Source organism: Arvicanthis niloticus, chromosome 2 (assembly GCF_011762505.2).
Source record: "Arvicanthis niloticus isolate mArvNil1 chromosome 2, mArvNil1.pat.X, whole genome shotgun sequence".
Taxonomy (NCBI): domain Eukaryota; kingdom Metazoa; phylum Chordata; class Mammalia; order Rodentia; family Muridae; genus Arvicanthis; species Arvicanthis niloticus.
The window spans coordinates 28,988,545-29,011,743 of NC_047659.1; the positions used below are offsets into that span (position 1 = coordinate 28,988,545).

At 43.1% G+C, this 23,199-nt stretch overlaps 1 protein-coding gene across 4 annotated transcripts; it reads right to left on the reverse strand.

Annotated features, from left to right (window-relative positions):
- Positions 1 to 11,945: 11,945 nt before the first annotated feature.
- On the reverse strand, positions 11,946 to 22,531 carry Rbm43 (RNA binding motif protein 43). Of its 4 annotated transcripts, none has more exons than XM_076928736.1 (5): positions 22,183 to 22,531; positions 19,435 to 19,553; positions 17,130 to 17,319; positions 14,218 to 14,297; positions 11,946 to 13,462 (listed from the first exon to the last, which is right to left on the reverse strand). In XM_076928736.1, the coding sequence occupies exons 2-5, from the start codon at positions 19,435 to 19,437 to the stop codon at positions 12,662 to 12,664; spliced, it is 1,074 nt and encodes a 357-aa protein (XP_076784851.1). In that variant the 5' UTR covers positions 19,438 to 19,553; positions 22,183 to 22,531; the 3' UTR covers positions 11,946 to 12,661. The 4 variants fall into 4 exon arrangements, with proteins under 4 accessions (XP_076784851.1, XP_076784850.1, XP_034349758.1 ...); XM_076928735.1 differs by having other exon boundaries at positions 19,435 to 19,549; positions 22,020 to 22,531; XM_034493867.2 differs by having other exon boundaries at positions 22,020 to 22,531.
- Between the last annotated feature and the right edge of the window lie 668 nt (positions 22,532 to 23,199).

Genomic DNA, 23,199 nt, shown 5'->3' on the forward strand with positions numbered 1-23,199 from the left:
TTTTGGTGTCATTTGTTAATGCTTTCCTAGTTTCTTTCTATGTAAAAGGAAACGTTACGTTTTTAGTTACAATAATTCAATGCAATCATACATTATTATTGCATTTAGTGACGAAGTGTTCTTCACAATCCCTGTGAGCTCATGACCTTCCTGTGCAGCCAGAGCTCTGAAGGACTGGAGCTTATTTTTGTTGTTAGGCTATAGAGGGTGGCATGTTCTATCTACCCACCAGATGAGCAACCTCGTGCCTCCTAGAGAGATAGATAGTAGACTTCTCAATATCCCCTTAAGGCAGCCTGTGTGTGCCCCTTTCTCTCTCTTGGGAACTGAATCCAAAAGCCTAGATGTGTCACAGGATTTGAAAGCCAGAAGTAATTATTCTCCTATCGGATCTGTGGAAGCAGCAAGTATCCTAGGGTCCTCAAGGCTGCCATACCATATCTGCTCATCAGAAATGACTGAGCTAAGGAGCTAAGAAGACTGGAAGGGAAACTTCCAGTATTACTTCTGTTTCAAAACAGGCTTGGGAGGCCAGTTGAGAGGCAAACCTGGGAGCCTTTGCAGATTTTCATCAGACAATGTGGCTGTTGTTTACAAGGATGCAAGAGAAGACCAAGATGGTCTTATGAGATTTTTGACCCCAGATGACACACTAGATCCACCAGCAAACTCCCACCACCCCCTGCATGCCCTAACTCCCACTCTGTAATTCTTCTGTGGAAGAAAAGGAGATATCCCAGACTCTCTTGGGTTAAGTTTCTGATAGTGAAATACTAGGCAAGTCTGACATAAAAGATGTTTGTTTCCGACATCTAGAACAGAGGCTCATTGCTAGAAATTGAAAGTATTGAAGTCTGGAGGGGGAAAGTACTAATTTTTTTTTTTTGCACATCTGACTTCATAACCTAAGAAATACAGATCTGTATATGACAGCAAATTAAAGTATAAATTTATATTGAAAGAACGTAGTACATTTTCATCTTTGCTCTCTGGTGCCTGTGTGTGTTTGTCTGAGAAGTGGGTTCTTCCCTTCTGCCCTGTGGGTTCCAGGAATCAACCTCAGATTGTCAACTTGCCCCAGAAGCTGAACTGCCTCTCTAGGCCTCATCTTTACTTTTTATAGAATTTTTCAGAAACTCACAAAAGTACAACAGATGCTACAATGAACTTCTGTTCCAACAACTATCAAGATATTATCCATATTATGTCTTCTATTATCTACTACTCAGAGAGAGAGAGAGAGAGAGAGAGAGAGAGAGAGAGAGAGAGAGAGAGAGACTATCACTTTGTTGTAGATGCTAGGCAACTCTCCACAACCAAGCTACATCCCACCCTTGTTGTAGAATGTTTTATAATGAGTTTTGGCATCAAGTAATTTCATGCAAACATTTAATAGTTAAGGAATTTTTAGCATTGCCAAGATACCATTACCACACCTAATAAAACAAATAATAATTCTGTAATATAACTTTTATTCCTGATCAAATTTCCCTGGTTGTCTCACAAACATCACTTTTAAAATGATGTTTGCACTATGACTCAAGTAAGGTCCATAAGATTGTCTTAGGTAATAGGTCTCTCAAGTCCATTTTAATGTGCAGTCATAACTTTACTCTCTAAAGTCCGTGATTGTTACATTTCTGGTGCATGTGTAATTGTGCCTATGGACACAGGCTGATCCCTGAATTCACAGGTCAACAGGCTGCTGTAAAGGTGCTGTGCTCTGCAGGACAAAGAAGAATTCCTCACAAAGGGGTCTGGCGCCCTCTAGTGCTTTCACAGATTGTAACTGCTTCTGCATCCGAACCCAATTTTGAAACAAAAAACCAATTGTGATGGAACTAGTTCCCACTCACGCTGTTACTTATAAGACACTCCTTAGCAGTGAGTCTCTTTAATATTGAGAGATAACACTGAAATCCAAGTTCAGAGTCGGGAGCTAACAGTTTATCTATTGCTTTGAGTCTTCAGAATACTAAGGAGGATGTCACAGTCCCTCACTCAGAGTGACATCACCATTGTTTATGCTGGAGTGTCTGGCCACTGTTCCCTAGCGCTTCCATTGTGTTAACATCTCATGCTTCAAACTGCTGCTTCTTGGTGACATTCATAGCTACTTTCAAGTTGTCCTAGAGAAGGTAAAGAAGGTAATGAATGGTCCCTGGCTTTTGTCATGGCACACTAAAATGATGGAGGAGAGGCAATATAAAAGAATATCATAAATATGCATTATAAAAATTCTTAAAGCCAGGCCATATGACCAGAAGACAAAACAAAAGAATTATAAACTGTCCTAGAAATTATGTATTTTAAATGAGATGTTGAAATTAACATATTTTAGAGCAATAATTGATTATACAGAATGTCAAACTAATGTAAAAATAAAAGGAACATCAAACCAAGAAACATTAGTTTACCTTGGATAATTCCAAATCTTCGAATATATTGAAAGTGTGCAGTTTCTGCTACAACTACATGAAAGCATACTTTTCTATCTGTGTGTTTAAAAATAATCATTACTGTTATAGTTTACTTCTTGTGGCTGCAATAAACATTGACCAAAACCAATTCAGAGAGGAAAGGGGTTATTTGGCTTGTACTTCCACTGCCCATCAATGAAGGAAGTCAGGGCAGGAACTTAAGCAGGACTGGGAAGGCAGGAACTGAAGCAGAGGTCAAGAAGAAATGCTGCTTCCTGGCTTGCTGTCTTTGGCTTGCTCAACCTGAGTTTTTATACAACCCAGGACCGCCTTCTGAGAGATGACAGCACCCACGGTGGCTTGGGTCCTCCCTCATCAATCATTAATCTGGAAAAGTGCCCTACTGACATGCCTATGAGCCAATCTGATGGAGGATGTCCCTTAATTGAAATTCTCTCTTTCCAGGTTGTGCTACTTTGTTTCAAGTTAACATTTGCCAACCAGCACAATGCGGTGAGCTACTTTGAAATAACACATTTTGAGGGGGTTAGGTAAAATTGAGGAGGTATTACAGTGAACACCTATAATTCCAACACTTGAACGGCTAAGGCAAGAAACTCCTGAGTTTCAGGCCAGCTTGAGGTATATAGCAAAACTCTGTAAGAAAAGGAGGAGAGGAAACAGAAGGATGGGAAAAGAGAAGGAAGGAAGGAAAGAAGGAAGGAAGGAGAGAAGGAAGGGGAGGAGGAGGAGGAGGAGGAAGAGGAGGAGGAGAAAGGGGAGGAGGAGGAGGAAGGGAGGAGGAGGAGAAAGAGGAGGAGGAGGAGAAAGAGGAAGAGGAGGAGGAGAAAGGGGAGGAGGAGGAGGAGAAAGAGGAAGAGGAGGAGGAGAAAGACAAAGAGAAGGAGGAGGAGGAGGAAGAGGAGGAGGAGGAGAAAGGGGAGGAGGAGGAGGAGGAGGAGGAGGAGGAGGAGACAATGTAGTAAGAAGAGCAGCAAAGTATAAACACAGCTCCGTCCCTGGACACCAGATGAGCACACACAAGAGCCCAGTGGTAACAACTTTTCAAGACTTAATGAATATAGAAGAAAAAGTCAGATTCGCAACATTGTCACCTTTAAATTAATCATCAAAAGTTAAGTTTCAGGGCTGGAGGGATGGTTCAGAGGTTAGGATCATTGGCTGCTCTTCCAGAGGTCTTGAGTTCAATTCCCAACAACCACATGGTGGCTCTCAACCATCTATAATGAGATTTGGTTCCCTCTTCTGGGCTACAGGCATCTATGCAGGCGGAACACTGTGTACATAATAAATAAATAAATCTTAAAAAAAAAAAAAAAAGTTACAATTCATCACATTCGTTACAGTTTCAGTTCAATGTGACTTCAATCCCTAGGCCAGTGCAAACCTGCCTTGACTGCTGCCAGGCTGAGTCACTTACAGTTTCCATCAGCTCTGGTGACTGTTTCAGTCTTCACATTGCTCTCCCTCAGCTCAGATCTTCAGAAACAGTTTAGTGTGTGAGTGTATGTTTTTTTCAATCATGTATCAAGAGCATAAAAAAAGGGGTGGGGGGACATTCTTGCTACAGATCATTCCAAAGCCAGAATGAGAAACGACCTTCCTCTGTATCTGGCCCAAAAGAAAAACCAGAGGTTGCAGGCTGCCAGAAGTCTGCTGAAATGACTGAGAGTGGGCTGTACTGTTGAGCTGAAGATTACCTTATCGTCTTTTGTCCTCTACTCAGAAAGCAGTGGACACAGGACACAAGGCTCCCTCGCAGAGAGAGTGCAGAGCCCACTGGAGAACAGCAAGAGGCTCTGTGGGGTCCCTTTGAGAACTAGGAGAGTCTGGCCCTTACCAAGCCCTTACACAAGGATGGTTTCTGACACAGGCTCCCTGACATTATAAACCCATTGTTGGTGTTTATGCTCTATGAAGTCCCCAAGAACACTGAATTAGCAAGCACTGAACTACCTAATAAAAGGAAATATCTGGAACCTGTGATATCTCAGCTCTTATCTTTGGATTCAGTCAGCCCAGTTGACTATGCCTTGCTTTTCTGTCAATGTTGTTCCATCCAGCAGGACCATGAAGGCTCAGCTATACAGGGAGTATCGTTAAGACTTCTAGACCAGCAAGATGAGTCAGTAATAGAGTGCTTGCTGTACAAACCTAAGGACCAGAGTTAGCTTCCCAGAATCCAGCAAAAAAAAAGAGAGAGAGAGAGAGAGAACTGACTCCCTGATTCCTGAGATTTGTCGTGTGTGTGTGTGTGTGTGTGAGAGAGAGAGAGAGAGAGAGAGAGAGAGAGAGAGAGAGAGACACAGAGACAGAGACAGAGACAGAGACAGAGACACAGAGAGAGAGACAGAGACAGAGAGACAGAGAGAAATGGAGAGGGAGAGAGCAGAGAGCAGTAGGGGTGAAGAAGAAAGACAGAGAGACAGAATGAGAGAATAATAAATAAAAAATTTGAAGAGACTTTTTTCCATACCTTGCCTACAGCAATGAAAGAATGCACTGTCTATTATGCTGCTGCCCTAGGGATGGCTTCCTTCCTCTACAAGGAAGTGATGGCTTGACCCTTGACTCTCTCCTCATCCTTCAGGATCAAGCACTAGCTGTCTCTAGTACCTGACCTCTCTGATGTTTGAGTTTTAATCTGCAGCTCTCTTGGCAGAAAGAATAGTAGTGGAGACAGCCTCTCACAGCTTCTTGTATTAGCCGACTTTCATGACTGTAACAAAATACCCAAATGAAACCAAGTTATGAAGAGGTCAGCTCAGGAACTTTGGAAATGTCATGGGACACTTGCTGGATGGGAAAGACTAATTAACATTACTCCTCATAGGAGGAAGGGAGGGACTGATTAACATTCCTCAAGTCATAGGGGAGGGAACCCATCTGCAGGTGGGGAAGGCCCAGAGCACTCTAATAGTCACATTCCACAGGACAGACCAACCCTTGCCACCTACAAATGAGCGAGGTCCTTGCCACCTCATTCCCTAAAGACCAATCAGTTTAAAAGTCACACTGTTCTGCCAATAATATTGTGCCTAGTCATTGTTTCTCTAGTCTACACCTTAAACTGTATAAAAACTGACCAAATGGCTGCCCGGGGTTGCCACCTCTCCTTTGGTGCAAGACGACACCAATGCATTTTATCATTAAAATTCCTCTTGCTTTTTGCATCGATTCATGTCTCTTCGTGGTTCACTCAGGGGGTCTCCAGTAAGCTAAGGCTCACAAGAGTCTTACAGTTAGAGGAAGAAATGTTTGTTTTGGTTCGTGGTTTCATATGTGTCCATACAGTTGTTCAGTTCCCATCACCTTCAGCTCATAGCAAAGCAAGTCATCATGACAGAGAGCTTTAGGGACAAAATTATGTGATTCTAAAAGTTAAAGTCTGTTGGGTGGAAAAGGTTAAGGCTAGGAAAGAACTTTGTCACCATAGGTGTAGTGGTTTGAATATGCTTGGCCCAGGGAGTCACACTACTTGGAGGTGTGGCCTTGTTGGAGTAGGTGTTGCCTTGTTGGAAGAAGTGTGTCACTGTGGGCATGGCTTTAAGACCTTCATCCTAGCTCCCTGGAAGCCAGTCTTCTAGCAACCTTTAGATGAAGATGTAGAACTCTCAGCTCTTCCTGCACCATGCCTGTCTGGAAACTGCCATGCTCAAGCCTTGATGATAATGGACTGAACCTCTGAACCTGTAAGCCAGCCCCAATTAAATGTTGTTCTTATGAGAGTTGCCCTGGTCATGGTGTCTGTTTAGAGTAGTAAAACCCTAACTAAGACACTAGGTTTAACTAAGACATTGTTCATCTGTTTGTCTCCACTGGCCTGTCATTCTCATTAACTATGTCTGGTGTTCATCACTGATATTGTAGGTTCTACAAGTGAAGAAAGCAGAGTCGAAGTAGTTATATTCAACAGTATTCATCACAATACCTAGGGAGCTGGCCCCCAGGGGCAGGCATCTTTATGAGCAGAGACTTCAACTCTTGGCTACAACTGTCTTCATTTATCACTGACTCTATGTTTGTGAGTGATCTTATGTGCTAAGGCTTACCTGTAACCCCATTTGCTGATGCCCACAAAGTGGCAAACGATTTTACTTACCTAATGCCTTTCTAGTTTTATAAGATTGAAAGGAACTGTTTCTGATGTTGCATGCTTTAAAATCCCATCAATAGGAAGGCTGAGACAAGATCATGAGTTCTAGGCCAGTCTGAACTCCATATGGCAGGATCTTGTCTTCAAGTTATAGTTAGTTAACTGAAAAAAGGCAGTCTTCAGTTTTGTATCATAGAAGATTTTTGCTATTGTTTATCTTAGTTTGGTTTGGTTGGTTGGTTGGTTGGGGGGGGCGTGTTTTTGCTTGTTTTCTTTTGTTTGAGACAAGATGTCTTCGTTTGGGTTTTACTGCTGTAAACAGACATCATGACCAAGGCAATGCTTATAAAAGACAGCATTTAATTGGGGATGGCTTATAGTTTCAGAGGTTCAGTCCATTATCACCAAGTCAGGAGCACGACAATGTCCGGGCAGGCGTGGTGCTGAAGAAGCTGAGAGTTCTACATCTCGTTTCAAAGACAAACAGAAGACTGTCCTCAGGCAGCTAGGAGGAGGGTCTTATTGGCATCCCCACAGTGACACACTTTTTCCAACAAGTCTACACTTACTCCAAGGTCACACCTCCTAATAGTGCCACTGCCAAGCATATTCAAATCACTACACAGGGGTCTCACTGTGTATCCCTGGATGCCCTAGAGCTAACTATGTAGACCAAGCTATCATCAGACTAACAGATATCTGCCTGCCTCTCCCTCCTAAATACTGAGACTAAAGGGATGCATGACCATGCTCAGCAGGAAAGGCTTCCTTATAATAGTAAATGTCTTAGCCACTGGTCTATTGTGGTGAAGAGACACTATGACTAAAGCAACTCTTACAAAAGGAAACATTAAATTGGGAGGTTGCTTACAGTTTCAAGGTTTAGTCCATTATCACCATGGCTCTGAAACAGTAGCTGAAAGTAGATACATCCTCTTCCGAAGACCAAGTTAAAGTAAGACTGGGCCTGGCATGGGCTTTTGAAACCCTAAAGTCCACCCCCAGTGACACACTTCTTCCAACAAGGCCAACACCTACTCCAACAAAGTCATATGAAGCTATGGGAACCAGTCTTACTCAAACCACTTTAAGGTTAATCAAGATTGGGCTCTGTCATTTAAATAATTGAAAATTGTGCTCTGGTGTGCTAAAATAGGATGGATCAATTCAGAGTAGAAGAGGGTTTAGAGCAACTTCCTATTGACCAGATTCAGTTGAATGCTCCACTGGGCCCACTAAAAAACATAAGGTGCACAAGGCATCCATGAAAGCTGAGGATCTGTTTCTGCTGGTGCAAAGCATCCTCAGGGAAGAACAGTATGTACCTTCAGAGCTCTGTTCCTTCAAGGAATTAAGAGGTAGACTCGTCTGTTATCTTCACACTGGAGATAAAAGAAAATTTTATGGGTCCCATGAATTATAGATTCTTTTTCCCTAGCCTGAGTAGCTAAAGTTGCCCCTCTGGTTTGCCAACCAGAGGCCAGTTAATCCGTAAACAAAGAATGCAGAGTTACAGGACAATGGGCTACCGAGGCATCCCAGGAATGAAGATCCTGATAAGGAACTGCTCCCCGCCCCCATGGACCGGTTTGGCCAGATGTTCAAAAATTGGAAAACAACCAATCATATGCACCCGCGCGAAAGTTTCTCCTTTTCCCCACCCCGAGCTTATATAAACCCTAAACCCTGGAGCCACGAGGTCGATGCCCCTGTCTCCCACATTGAGACACGTGTCGGCCCGGAACGTTCCACCATTAAACTACCTCGTGTTCTTGCAGCAAGTTGGTCTTCCGTGTGTCCTTTGGGTGCGCGCCATCCTGTGACTCGAGTGGGGTCCCCTTTGGGGGCTTCCCGAGCCTTACAGAGACAAGACCATCCCTCTTTCTCCAGACACAGAAAACTGCAAGACAGAATTCTGATTCTCATCATCAAAATTCTGTTGTAATACAATGATCCATAATTCAGTTATGGCTCTTGGCAAAGTGAAATACACTATGGCAGTACAGTTGCTCAGAACTGGTGAGATGTTCTTTGGAACCTTTCTGAGGTGGGGCCTTGCTATAGGAAGTTCACCACTGGGGGAGGACTGTTGAGAGTTCATAGCCCTGCCCCACTTCCAGTTCACTCTCTGCTTCATGTTTACAGTTGAAGATGTTATGCCTCAGCTTCCTGCTCAGGCTCCCTGCTGCTGTGCCCTGGCCGTTATAGACTCTTCCTCTATAACCTTATGCCCAGATCAACTCTTTCCTCCTTAACTCACTTTTGGTCATGATACTTTATCACAGCAACATTAAATTAACTAATACAGAAAACAGAGCCACCCATACTCTGCTCTGTAGAGAGCCTTTTGGGGATGCTTGCTTCTAGACACTTGGTGGAAATTGGACATTGGGCCAGGACAGGGAAGTAAGTTCAGGAAGGAATATGATTTTTAAGCTAGAATAAGTAGGCTTCAGGCATGAATATGACTTTGGGCTAGGACAGGGAAGTAGGCTCAGATATCTTGGTAAGGTATCCTGATATGCCCTTAGAAACAGTGATCACAGGACTTTGTTTATTGCCTTGCTTGTTCCTTGACTATTTGTGTTTATTGTATTGCTTGTTCCTCAACCTAGAACTGACCTTATTACTTACATGTAATTAAAATGGTACAAAAGCAGATTGGGAAAAAATAAACCTGCCTCAGCCTCAGAACTGGCTGGGGTCATGCAACAATGTTATCTAATTGTCTTTTTTTTTCTTTTTAATCCTTGCTCCTTCCCTGGAGAACCTGTTAACTGACTGAGCTAGCTTGGTCACTGCTCATTAGTAACCAGCTGCCTCTTCCAATTGAACACCATAAAAGGAAGACCCAAACAATAACCCACCCTATGTACCCTTACTCACGTGACCCACTGCAGATAGATAGATAGATAGATAAATAGATAGATAGATAGATAGATAGATAGATAGATAGATAGATAGATAGACAGACAGACAGATTTGCTGGATAGGTGTGGTAGTTGAATAGGTTTGGCCCCATAGACTCATGTGTTTGAATGCTTGGCCCATAGAGAGTGGCACTATTAGGAGGCGTGGCCTTGTTGGAGAAGTGTGTCACTGTGGAGGCAGGAGTTGAGGTCTCCTAGTGTTTAAACTCTGCCCAATGTGGAATTAGAGTGTTCTTCTGGCAGGTTTTGGGAGACAGTCTCCTTCTGGCTGCCTTTAGAACAAGATGTAGAACCCTTGGCTTCTCCAGCATCATGAATGTCTACACCCTGCCATACCTCCCACCATGACGAAACCTCTGAAACAGTAAACCAGCTCCAATCAACTGTTGTCCTCTATAAGAGTTGCCTTGGTCACGTGTCTCTTCACAGCAATAAAACCCTAAGACAATAGGTGATAGATGGGCAGGTAGGTAGACAGAAAGACAGACAGATAGACATTTTAAACTTATTCTTTAAAGATTTCATACAATGTATTTCAATCATATTCAACTTCCCTATTTTCCTGCTTCAGCTCCTCCCAGGTCTCATGTATATCTCCTGCTCAACTTCATGTTCTTCACGAATGTTCTTCATGCATGTTCTTCAACTAGCACACTGAATCCAGTCAGGGCTACCTGCATATGCACAAGTGTGGGTTCAGACATTGAAACATGGCCAACCTCCCAAGGACCAGAGCCTGAAAGAAACTTATTCTCCCTCCTCAAGCAGCCATCAACCACAGACCACCTCAGTCAGGCGTGGGAACTCACATGATCTCTGCCCATCAGGAATGCAGACTGGCTTGAGTTTGTGCAAGCAAGCATGGATGCCATGAGTGCATGACTCAACCAGTCCTGCTGTCAGGCCTAGAACACGCTGCTTTGCCCCAGTCTTGCCCACCTCTGGATCTTACTGTCTTTCCACCCACTGCCTCTCCCACAGTGCTCCCTTGGCCCTGGCAGCAAGAGAGAAGGCTGCGTGAGCAAAAAAAAACCGAGAACTCTTTCTCCTCCTGTGCTTTTCTTTCTTAAATCTAAGCTGATAGTAGAAGATGCTCCCATATCAGGTAAAGCAGTCTGGGCAAGCTTTCAGGTCAGCCTCCCTACTCAGGTGGTTTTTAATTTGTGGCAAGTTCCCACTGAAACCATCACCACATCTTAAGCAAGGAGATGATGGATAAAGGTGCACACAGACCTCAAAGTAAGGAAGCTTTATTCAAAGGTGAAGGGTAATGCATAGAGGATAAGGAAAGGGGATGATCTGGAGAAGAACTCCAAATGCGTGGCAATTTGCAGAACACAGGAAGGAATATGTGGGATTTTCACTCTAAAACCCAGCTCTCAGGTGAAAGGCAGAAAGGTGGGTATTTTCGATAATTACCCATCAGAAGCAAGCTGTTCCTCCCCATTCTCACACACAGCCCTGAAAATACTTATTGTTCAAAACAGGTGTCTAAGAACCCTTTGAAAGATGCATATAATAAATTATGTGACTTCACGCCTGCCCCAGACAGCTATGCTTTAAGTTAGCGTCTTGGTACTAGCTGGATCTGTGCAATACTAACTACCCTAAAACCTGCCCTTCCCCTTTGCCAGAATGACTGGAAATAAGCTAACTGTGGGACACTCTTATCATACTACATGGGGGCAAGCAACCATGGACTGAAACTGGGAGCCACAGTGTATCTTTCCTTGTGAGTTTGCTCTGGTATTTTGTCACAGCAACAGGAAGCTAACACAGATAGTATTTGGAGGTGGGGCCTTGAGAGGGGGTGACTGAGTCATGAAGGAAGGCCCTCATGATGGAATTAGTATTCTAAGAGACAGGGAACTGACTATCTTGCTTTCGAAAAGGAATAGGGCCCTTATCACAGCCCAGCCGTGGCTGCACCCTGATCTGCCTCCCCAGCCTTTAAACTGTGAGAAATGTTTATTGTTTAAGTCACCTCTCAAAACCTGTTACAGCAGCTCAAACAAGTGGAAGCATTCTTTTCGCCAGACTTATCACGTCCTCGGGGGCACAAATGTGGTTCAGACTGATGTAGTCCCATTTGTCAAGTTTTGGATTTGTTGTCTGTGGTTTTGGTGACAGAGATGTACCAAGGAAATAAAGTATTTAAACATTTTTGGATTTAGATGGCAAAGAAAAATAAAGACCCAACAGATATTTCTTAGGCTTCTCTACCGATACAATAATCATGAGTATGTTAGTTTACTCTAAGAGGGACTGATATAGTTCTATTATTTATTAACCAAGATGAGCTCTACAGAGCTCCATTATGTAAAATTGACTTACTCTAAGGCTAAAGTCAAGGGAGTCATAGACCTGGAAACAAATCCTTTTTCTTTATCATTGTACTGCTAAAGTGCATTTGAGGGAGAAGATCATGGCTGCTCCAAACACAGATGATCCTTGGCTCAATAATGAGGCAGCTCACAATTTAATTTTTCTGTAAGTTTTACTTTATTATGGTGCAAAAGCAATAAAGAGTCAGTAGAAATCGTACTTCAGACCCTGAATCTTTTCCAGGCTAGTGCTGATCCATGGTGCGATGCTCTCTAACAGTGCCCAGCAGCAGCAATGAACAATGAGCTGTCAGTCAGCACAGCAACTAGGGCAAGCAGCCCTGTCTTCACCGTGGGCAGGTTGGCAAGTCTAGGATGTTCTGCAAATTACTTGGATCCAAAAGCATTTCTGATTCACAATGTTTTCAACTTCCAATGCTCATCTGGACACCACGTTACCATAAAGCAAGAAACAACCCACAAAAGCCATCGCACAGGCTTCTTCCAAGATTCCCCCACAATTCTAACAGAACCACAACTTCCCAAGTAAGCTTGGCCAACATTCTAACGCTATGTGAGGTGAATACAAACCCTGAGAGCTTAGCAACGGCATAATAGTCATGCAAACCTATGCAGGGGAAGACTTCTTTTCCTAATAATTTTGGATTTGCAGGGAAAATGAGATTTCTTCAACATTTAGTCAGTTCTATTTTTCAAGGTTTGATTTAGATATTATTTTTTATTCAATGCCAGTCCTGTTTGTTGTCTGCTGAGTAACATTGGACAAGTAGTTTCATGTCCCTAAATCTTCTCCTACACCCTGGGGAGGGTGCGGGGGCAGGGGCCATGACCATAACTGTGGCTGAGACTTCAAGTGACCTTTTGCCCTGCAGATTTCATGAGCTGTGTCTTAAATAGATATGTGTCAGAAGGGGGTCCTATAAGATCAATATGTGTGCTGTGAACGTTCATCAAAACTCTAGGATATCTGCAACACAGTTGTTCAAAAGACTGCCTAATGTTTCTTTTCTCTCTATCTCCCATTCCTTCCAAAACCAGAAGCTCTTTTCTGAGCTCAAGGTGGAACTCCTGGACACACTCTTCAATGAACTCTTTCACATGTCTGACGCTGCCGGGACAAGACCCATCCGGGGCATCTTGTAGACGAATAGCAGTGACGTCACCATCCACCATCTCCTGACACAGGACATGGTATTTGCTCAGTGTTAGCTCATAAAACTCACACTTGTGTTTCAGGTAAAGAAAAATATCTGTATCAAGTACAAGTGTTTCTGGGTTGCTGGCAGGCTCACGTATAGAGGTCCCCAGTGTCGGCAGGCGGCCGGCAGGCTCCGGTACACAGGTACCGCGTATTGGCACAGAGTTCTCCCTTTTCTGCAGGACCCTTCTAGGGTTCTGTCCGTTCTGGTTTCTCCTTTCACCAGCATAGTTCCTGTTGTTTTCTAAAGGGGAAATGGCTTTTGATAGCAAAGCCTGTTTGAGCTTCATGATGGCCAGATATGAACCTTGCACGGAGATTTTCCCACTGGGTCCCAATGGGCTAAAGTTTAAAGTTGGGATTTTCTTTTTTAGGTCTACTACTAGATTTTCTAGCACAATTTGAGTCCGAAAAACAGACAAATCAAGAATGGCCATCACATAGTTGAAGACCTACAACAAGAAAGAGAAAAAAGTCAAGACAACACTGCCTAGGGGGAGAGAGAACCGACACATTGTCTCCTGCTACTTTTCCCAGAGGCTCAATGCTCACTCAAAGGCAAAGCCTAGGCTTCTGGCTTTTCTCTCTAAATCACCCTTCAGAAAGCCTACTCTGCTCCACACAGATCCACAGCCCACACCACACACCCCAGAAATGAAAGTAAAACAATATTTCGAGACAAAATGCTGTTTTGAAATGAAGTGCTTTTCAGAATCCATCAATATATATAAACTGTTGGCGTAAGCCAGACTCCAGACACCTCCCTGCAGTCAGGCTTGCCCTACCTCTCCCAGCTTAAATTTCAATAGTTGGCTACACCAGAAGCCTGGATTCCCTAAAGAATCTATGTGGGAACTGACAGGTTAGTTTTTAACTTTCATTCTTATACCCACTTTCCTCGCTCCTCCAAAGTTCCTTTTTAAATATTCATCTTAATTATTTCCCAGTATAAAGCCTTAAACCCTACTGTCATCCATGACAGCAAAAAACATTCATGGTCACTTTAAAGGCATCACAGGACACATACAATACTGAAATACAAAAACAACATTTCTAGAGGCTGCTTTTGCCTTTGGGAACTGAGAAGTTTCTACTTTCATTCCTAAAAGCCATGGGACAAGAACACTCTGTATATCCTTGTGTGTGAAAGACTTCCCAAAAGAAATGAGGTCCAGGCTTCAAAACACACCCCAGGGCCCACACTCACCTTTTCACTGAAGTGAGAGACTGTAAGCAAAGGTTCTGAGCCTAGAGGGTGTTTCTTTTTTCTGATGACATCCTGTGCAACTAGGGAAACATTAGGAAACATTAGCATCAAAAGTGTTTATGGCATGACACACCAATAGCTACCTTAATTTACAGAGATGTTCAGTTCTATTGTTTGCATAGTAAGATTTCTTTGCTACATTTTTCTCCTACACCTAACATTCAAATAATTCATTTCCTTTGTGCTTTAACACATTAAAGTTCACCATAAATGTGTTAATAGGATATTAATTCTACTTTTTTGGCCTTCTTCAATTTTATTCGTTATCTTTATTTAATTAACTTAATTCTACTTTTAAATACACACAACCCATACATGGGTAAAAAAGCGATAACTTAATGTCAATCTTCCATGCCATCCATCAGAGAAATACTGCCTTCCACAAATTCCACACTGCTGAAGTTTTTCTCCTAACTCTGCTCACTCTCCTGCCCTTCTCTCGACACTAACAAATCCACACCGCAGGCCTCTTTGCTCACTATAACCACCCATGGCTAATCTCAGCCTCTACGGCTTTAGACATCACTGCACGTATCACTTCCAAACCTCTGCTCCTACTTCGTTGTCCTAATAGCTGTCACATCAAGGAATGCTCCCTTCTGGGTCAGTGTTCCCCTGAGCATCCTCCTCAAACATGTGTGCTTAGTACTCACTGGCTGTGCTCCAGTCTCGGTTCAGCAGCAGCCACAGATAGATCCTATTCTCCGCACTGCAACATTGTTTCAAAACAACAACTCCAATCCTCAATCCCTTATTTAGAACCTCCAATAGCTCCCACCTCACCACAAACAAGCCAGAAACCTCTCCTGGACAGCAGGCTGCTCAGTACACAGGGGTCCTGGCTCACAAGCTAACCCCACCTATTACTTTGCCCACACTCATTCCACTCCTGCCTTCTTATTTCTGCACTCAACATACTTCCCCTTCCCTCCTCACCACACTCCCCACCTTAACAATTTTTACCAGTCCTTCATTTATACTAGAATGTTCTTCCCCTTTATCCTCATGAATCTCACTCTATCCCCTTACCGCCCCCCACCCCCCACCCCTTTTGCTTCATTCTGGTCTCTGCTCAGTTGTTACATAAACAGAGTATTTCAGATCTGGGAACACACCTAGTTGATACAGCACGTCTTGCATGGATGAAACCTTGGGTATTATCCCCAAAGTGCCTAGTATACATGAAAGCTTGGATAGTACCAACCATCACTTTTATCTCTGTATTATTCTTTATACTTTTTCATAACACACAACACACACACACACACACACACACACACACACACATTGTTTCCCAACCGTAAAGGAAGTAAAGCTGGAGGCTCTCAGTTCAAGGCCAGCCTAGGCATCTTGGGTAACATGATAAAATTCTATTTCACAAAGTAAATAAGAACGAGAGCTAGAGAGATGATGGAGCAGGTAAGAGCACTTACTGCTCTTCTAGAGGACCTGAGTCTCATTCTCTACACCCACATCCAGTGATTCACAATCTTCTGTGTGTAACTCCAGTGCCAGGGATCCAACTGCCTCTTCTGGGTTTCTCAAGTACCTCTATACACATGACATTCAGACACTCATGTGTGCGCACACACATACACACACCATAAAATAAAAATAATAGAGATAACTTTTTTCAAATAAAATGTTAAAAGAGCAAAAGAAACTTCCCGACCCAATCTACCTAAAATGGTACCACCCATCACTTTTATCTCTTTATTATTCTTTATACTTTTTCATAACAATTATATGTTAACATATAAACAAATGTAAACATATACATATAAAGCACAAACATATATCTGTTGCCCTAATAAAAGACCAACCTCATTGATGTACACTTCATGAAAACCAAAAGACTGCCTATTCTACTCATGGTTGTGTTCTCAACATCTAGAATAGTATTTAGCAATATTCAGCATATAAAATATTACCTTACACCACCACTTCCAAATTTTTAAAGATATGGCAAGCCCTTGCCACAAACCTGAACATGGCCTTTCCTCCCCCATGAACCCCCTCAAACCAAACAGAACATGAGCCTTTTTTTTTTCTAAGACACCTGCATGGAACTTTCACTCATGATGGTGTAGAGCACGGAGAATGTTCTCTGGCATCTATTCCTCTAGCGTCTAAGCCTAAAAATGACTGTCCCTCCTCCAGGCTGGAGTAGTAAGGACAATCTGCAGCCAACAGAGGCGGAAGACAGAATGGCTCAGTCCTTTTTCAGGTGCGGCACACAGTTCTCAGTTCAATGTTGTAACAAAGCAGATTCGTTATTAGAATTTCCACTTGATGAGTTGGAGAGATGGCTCAGTGGTTTAGAGCACTGACTGCTCTTCCAAATGTCCAAAGTTAAATTCCCAGCTACCACATGGTAGCTCACAACTATTTGTAATGAGATCCAAATGCCCTCTTCTGGTGTTTCTAATGACAATTGCAGTATACTCATATACATAAAATAAATCTTTAAAAAAAGATTTTTTCCACTTGATATTTTGAGGGATTAGAAGCAGAGAGTATAATTATATTGTTGTTCCCACCTGAAACTTCCCAAAGTAGTTGTCTTATATAGGAGATTATATGTAATTTAACTTTATTTTACACATGTTCTATATCTACCTCCCAGGAAGCAAAATACTTTTTAAAGTCTTCAATTTTTTTCACTCACTGACACATTTTCATGAGCTATTTTCATGTATTTTTGCAAATATAAGACTGGCCACTTTTCAGAATGGAGTAATTTTTAATACTACTTCAATTGCTGTCAATCCCATCAATCATTTTCACAATATGAAATTTTAATGTCACTAAGAAAGTACTTCTCAGATGATAAAATCTTGGCTAAAAAATACCTTTCGTTTCCTTGAAGATGATGTACGCAACTCCTTTGCATCTTGATGGATATATCACCTCTTCCACATGTCTACCCTCATCTCGGAAGTAGCGATTCACTAACTGGTCCTTTGAAAGGCCAGCTGGAAGTCCAGAAACCACAACTGTTCTCTCAGAAACGGTGGGACCTTTGACCTTCAATGCTGATGACTGCAGAAAAACAGTTGGATACTGTTGAAATATGAATCTACTGAAAGGTACCATCACATCAGTAAGATGCAAGACCTCCTTCCACAAAGATGACCAGCAGGAGAGTTTGTTTGCCTCATTCCATCTACCAACATAGACCTCGGTCAAATTTGAGAGTCCTGTGCACAGTGATCCCTTTATTTTTCTAAGAGATAGAAAATGGTATTAAGTATTTGATTTTAGGAAGGTCCAAAATAAGAGTGTCATAGAAAAAAAGAAAATGAAAATTTAAAAAAAAGAAGAAGAAGAAGAAGAAGAAAGGAAGGAAGGAAGGAAAAGAAAGAAAGAAAGACTGATTGGTTTTGTCTGCTTTTTGAGATGGGGTCTTTCTATGTAGCCTTAGCTGACTTTGAACTTGCTATTTAGACCTAGATGACTTCAAACTCAAGAGATCCTCCTGTCTCTGTCTCCCAAGTGCTAGGATTAAAGGTGTGTGTGCAACCACACCCAGGGAAAGGTACCATTCTTTTTTTTTTTTTTTAACAGTTTAAAGTGGCTTTGGATACAGCTCAGTGACAGAGCACTTGAGTCATGTGTGCAATGTCCTGGGCTTATTAAAATAACTACAAAAACAGCAACGTCTGAAAGAGGCTAAACATTTCCTGGATTATAGACAGCCAAGTATGTAAGCCAGTGAGAAAGGCATCCCTCTTATGGTCAGAATCAATGGGAAGTCTTGCAATAATGTAGTGGCTACGTAGACCACACCCCACTTTTCAGCAGGGGTCTGAGGTAACAGCGAGTCACAGAGGGACATACATGCTCCTGCAGAAGCTGCTGCCGTGTGGAGTAGACAGCAAAAATCCTTCATTTAAATCCACCTTTTAAATCCACTTCTACTTAACACCTTCATTTATCTCCCACCTCAGTGAATCCATCAGCTTCAGCCTCACCCAAGATGTGTGCGGCTTAGTCAGGACCAATTGCAGCAAAGTTCAGACATGATCTATCTTAACTAGCTGAGGAAGGACAACGCCTCCGGAGCTGGACTGATGGTTAACAAACCACAAAGGACCTGTGGACTCTCAGTGCAAGGACTATATTTCAAATAATATCCATCTGGGGGAGAAGTCTACTTCTAGCTTCCCAGAAGGACAGCAAATGACTGGTCTATGTACACACACTGTTCACCCTGACAGCCTTAAAAATGAAAGTAAAAGAATAAAATTAGTTCACTGGGACAGACTTTAATCATTTTCAGAGAGGCAAAACATATACACAGATGTATGTAAGGACAAGACGGAAGAAACAAACGCAGAGTAAGGAAAGGGGGATTGTGGGGTAAAGGTGACAGTCTACACTGCAGACCCTCGGGCGTGAAGAAAAGGGACATGCACAACAGGTCATGGATGGCCGCCAGTCAATAATCACTCCAGCTTGCTCCAAACACAGTCCAGCCCCAACTTAGACTCACACAGGGGCTTGAGCACACAAACCCCATAGTGGCAGACACTGGTACAGACCTCAGTGAAAACCGAGGATCCTTTTCCTTAAGAAAGAAACCTAAATTAACTCTCTAGAGACTCTAGTTAGCCTGGGCACTGCCGCCTCTTTCCTGGCATTTGAAGGGACCCTAGCCTAAAGATCATGAGCGAGGTAAATCTTAAGTAAAAGAGAACAGAGAAAACTGAAAAGATACTTTTGAGCATCTCTAGAAACATCTCCCTCTATGTGGCAAAGAAAAATTACGCATGACATGAGACGGAAAGGGGGAGAGCATCTTTAGCAAGCAATTAGACCCTGCTGGAACCGTATTTGCTCCTTAGGATGCACCACTGGTGAGTTTTAACTTTTAGACTAAACTTGCTAAGTCTTTACAATGCCAAAAACTCAAAAATGGCTACAAAAGAAAATGAAAATATCCAACACTGTCCATGTAAGAACAAAGCCAGTGTTAACAGAAATTAAAGGGGAAAACGACGTGGTTACATTACAGAGAATTATGTAATATTATACACAGGTTAAGTACGTTGTAGAAGATACAAAAAAACAGCCTAAGGAAAATTTTTTAAGTGAGATAACAGTACAGCTTCCAAAGCTGAAAATGGAAGAAAGCAGTCTCTCCTCCTCACTTACCATAGCGGAATTCAGAAAACAGCCAAGGCAGGGGTGATGGCCCAGAAGATGCACGATCTCAGAATCTCTGCCTTTCACCAGGTCGCTGTATCAAGATGAGATGGTATGCAGGTCCCTATCTAATAAAATTGTGTTTTTAAGTTTACAATGTATGTGTAACATTATTTTTTAAAGATTTATTTATTTATTTTATGTATATGAGTACACTGTCGCTCTCTCTTAGACATGCCGAAAGTGGGCATTGGATCCCACAACAGATGGTTGTGAACCACCATGTGGTTGCTGGGAACTGAACTCAGGACCTCTGGAAAAGCAGTCAGCGCTCTTAACCACTGAGCCATCTCTCTATTGGCCCCTGTATAACATTCTTAATACATACATCCTATCACTTAAGACATTAATAAAAACTGTATTCATCGAACTTACCTTCCACATCTGACAACACATTGGGCACTAGAATTGGTGAGCAGAAAGAAAACTGCCACCCTGAAATTCTGCTCTCTTCGAAACAAGTACTGTAGGGGGCTGGAAAAAAAGGCTCAGCAGTTAAGACTACTTGCTACTTTTACAAAGGACCTGGGTTCAATTCCCAACACCAACATGATGGTTCACTACTGCCTGTAACTCCAGTTCAAGGGGCTCTGACATCCTCTTCTGGCCTTTGAGAACACCAGGCATGGATGTGGTATGTGGTATACATACATACACGCAAGCAAAACACACACATAAAATAACGATAAAATAAATTTAACGAATAATAATGTACTGTGTCGTATCTCTGCCATGGAGCGTTCGATGGGCTTTACAATTCATATGGTAGGGACTTCTAGCTCGTGGATGAGAAGGACACTTAAGTCATTTCAAAGGAGCTCGGTTTGCATAAAAGCAACCAAGCTTTATTGCTCCACAGAAAGAAACAGAACACCTCATTTAGAACACGTGTCACCCACAATAAAATACTATAAAACTACAGTAAATGCCATCCGGGATGAAGAAGCAAGATTAATTCTGGCTAAAGTATAAAAGTCTCCATGAAGGAGAGGCCTTGAAGGCTGGAGTAGACTTGGAGTGGATACAACCAAATATCAAGTAAAAGACATTTTCAGGCTGGGCAGTGGTGGTGCACACCTTAGATCCCAGCACTGGGAAGCAGAAGAAGGCGGGTCTCTGTGAGTGTGAGACCAGGGTGGCCTATAAAGCAAGTTCCAGGACAGCCAGGGATACACAAAGAAATACTGTCTTGGACAACCAACCCAAAGGAAGCAGAGGGGAAGGGGGTTGGGGGAGGGAGAAGTTGTTTTCAGCATACAAATTTGGGGCAGGGAGGTGGGAGTGCACATGGTTCATGTTGATAGAATACAAGACAAAGGAAGACTTCTTGAAGATAAAATCTTCAAAAATATAAAAAGTAAAAACTTACTGCATATATAACAAAGAAGACGCGCTAAGAGAAGTAAAGGACCTGTTTTCTAGATGGCATAGTGAAAACACGCCAGCTGAAAACATGCCAGACCGAAGTGTTCCTCAGTCTAGTCCCCAGACGCTTAATGTAATTTTCTCTTACAAGAAGGACTTTTCAGATTTCCAGGCTGGGTGGCTTCCTGGCTTTTATCTCTGTGGCACAGTGTCCTGACAGCCCACACCAGCCTCGGTGGTAAGTGGCTAGTGAACTACTGTCCTTCCAACCATTCATCAATATCAAAGACAAAAATCCATTTGAGCTCAGGAAATCTCCACAACTCATCAGCACTAATGTGTTTCTTAATTCAAGTGTCTACACACACTTCGGAATCAAAGAGGCTCCCTATAGACCTTGTTTTGCAAGACCTCACTGCATGCTATGACCTCGTGAGCTACTTCGATGCCCTGTGCCGTCTTCTTAACTCACTTATGTCTGAGGCCATATGGCTGCATGTCTTCTCCAGAGACCCGTTATGAGCAGAGAATTGCCAGACACCTGTATACACCGTAAAGAAGAAAAACCGAGTGTCCTGAAGAAAAGCAATCCACTCAAAGACTGTGAAATAAGGGAATTTCAGCAGAGGTATGGTGTCATTTTACAGTTTTCATGCTCTGCTATAAGAGGCTCTGGGCCTTTATGTGAGAGAGAGAGAGAGAGAGAGAGAGAGAGAGAGAGAGAGAGAGAGAGAGAGAGAGAGAGAGAGAGAAAAACAGGGGCTTACCTTTTAAGTGTGGCACTAAGAAGAAATATTTTATTTGCTATTTTAGTTTCTATTTGTTTTCTCAATCACTTGTTTATTTTCACGAACTATACCTTGACTCTCACCAAATAAAACACACACACACTCATCAGGTGAAACATATACAGAAACTCACATATGCACAGTAACTGCTCCAAAACACAGTCATCATCTGGGTATCTAGATAAAAACCCGGAGCCCTGGTCAAAGGCCTAGCGCCGAAGGAGAGAGGGTCAGCAATCCAGTGCCCTCAGTCGGTACCCTTCTTACTAGCTTCTTCCAGTAGTTAGCTATGGCCTCCATTTCTGGGTCACTGTCCTCGCCCCCCACTCCTAACCCCAGTGCCGCCCAAACCACCTTCCAGAGAAAGCCGCGAGTCCCTACTTGTTCAGCAGGCGGTTGCGAAAGGCGCCCGTGTCCCCACGCGTGGGAGGCAGACCTGCCGCGCCCACGACCGGCCACTTCGGGGCTCGCGATCCCGCGGGACACGTGCTCCGGGACGCTTTGCTCTCCTCCCTGCACTGCAACCCGGGTTAAAGGGACTTGCCAGTAGGAGATGCTCGGGCAGCGGGAAGCCTAAAGCTGGCGGTGAGCAGGTTCTGCTTTCGCTTTCCAGTTCCCCTCACCCTGGAGACTCAGCTTGGATGGGCGGAGCCCGGCTGGGTCAGTCTCTGGGCGCCTTTGTGGTTCCAGCGCAAGATGCCCCAAGGGCATCTGGGCTTCTCTTGGGACTTGGGATGATTCCTGGACCGCGTCCCGGTCTGTCCAGCGCTTTCTCAAGCCCGATCTCCCACACCACCTTCGGGCCAGCGGGGTCAGCCCAGGCTCATCACCTGAAGCAGAGCACAAAGCACAGGGGGAAGGTACCTTCCTGCCCAAAGAACTCAACCAACTGGTCAGGTGGCGCTGGAGCCTGGCACACAAGAAATCTAGCCCAGTGAAATCAAAGAAATGTGAAAGCAAAGGCAGAGCATAAACTCCTCCCGTATAAAGAAATAGAAACTAAACTCGTGAGATACCAATTTTCCAGCCGGTTTGTCCAAATTAGCAGATACCACAAGCCGGTTTAGGTGCAAACATTTCTAAGAATTTGGGCATCTCTCAGGGACTCAGAACACAGCTCCTCACATTCGTACTTTAGTATGCCCTATACTTGAAAGCCAAATCCCTCTGACCCCTTCCTGACTCTCTGCTGCACCTTTGTTGACCCTAAGCCAGTCAACGAAATCAGGATTCCTCTTCCCCAAAGTGAGTCATATAAAATAGACACATCTGGTCCCAAACAAGCTATGAAACCTACTCCCTTCTATTTGAGGGAAGACTCATTCCCGCAGGAAAGAATGCTGCACGGAACAAAGATGAGTCCAGACAGGCTGGGATGGCGAATACTGACTGTCGACTTGATACATTTGGAAAGAGGACCTTCAGTTGAGGAACTACCTCTATACTGTAGGATGTTTGTGGCATTTTTCTATCCTTTTTTTTTTTTTTTTTTTTTTTTTTTTTTTTTTTTTTTTTTGGTTTTTCGAGATAGAGTTTCAGACCCTATCACCTTGTTTACGCT

Excerpts from the sequence above, each read along its gene's own strand:
- Rbm43 (XM_076928736.1), bottom strand. Across the intron at positions 14,298-17,129 it reads CATCTTCAAGGAAACGAAAG|TTGCACAGGATGTCATCAGA; the intron begins GTATTTTTTAGC and ends ATGTTTCCCTAG. Across the intron at positions 13,463-14,217 it reads TCTCTCACTTCAGTGAAAAG|GTCTTCAACTATGTGATGGC; the intron begins GTGAGTGTGGGC and ends TTCTTGTTGTAG.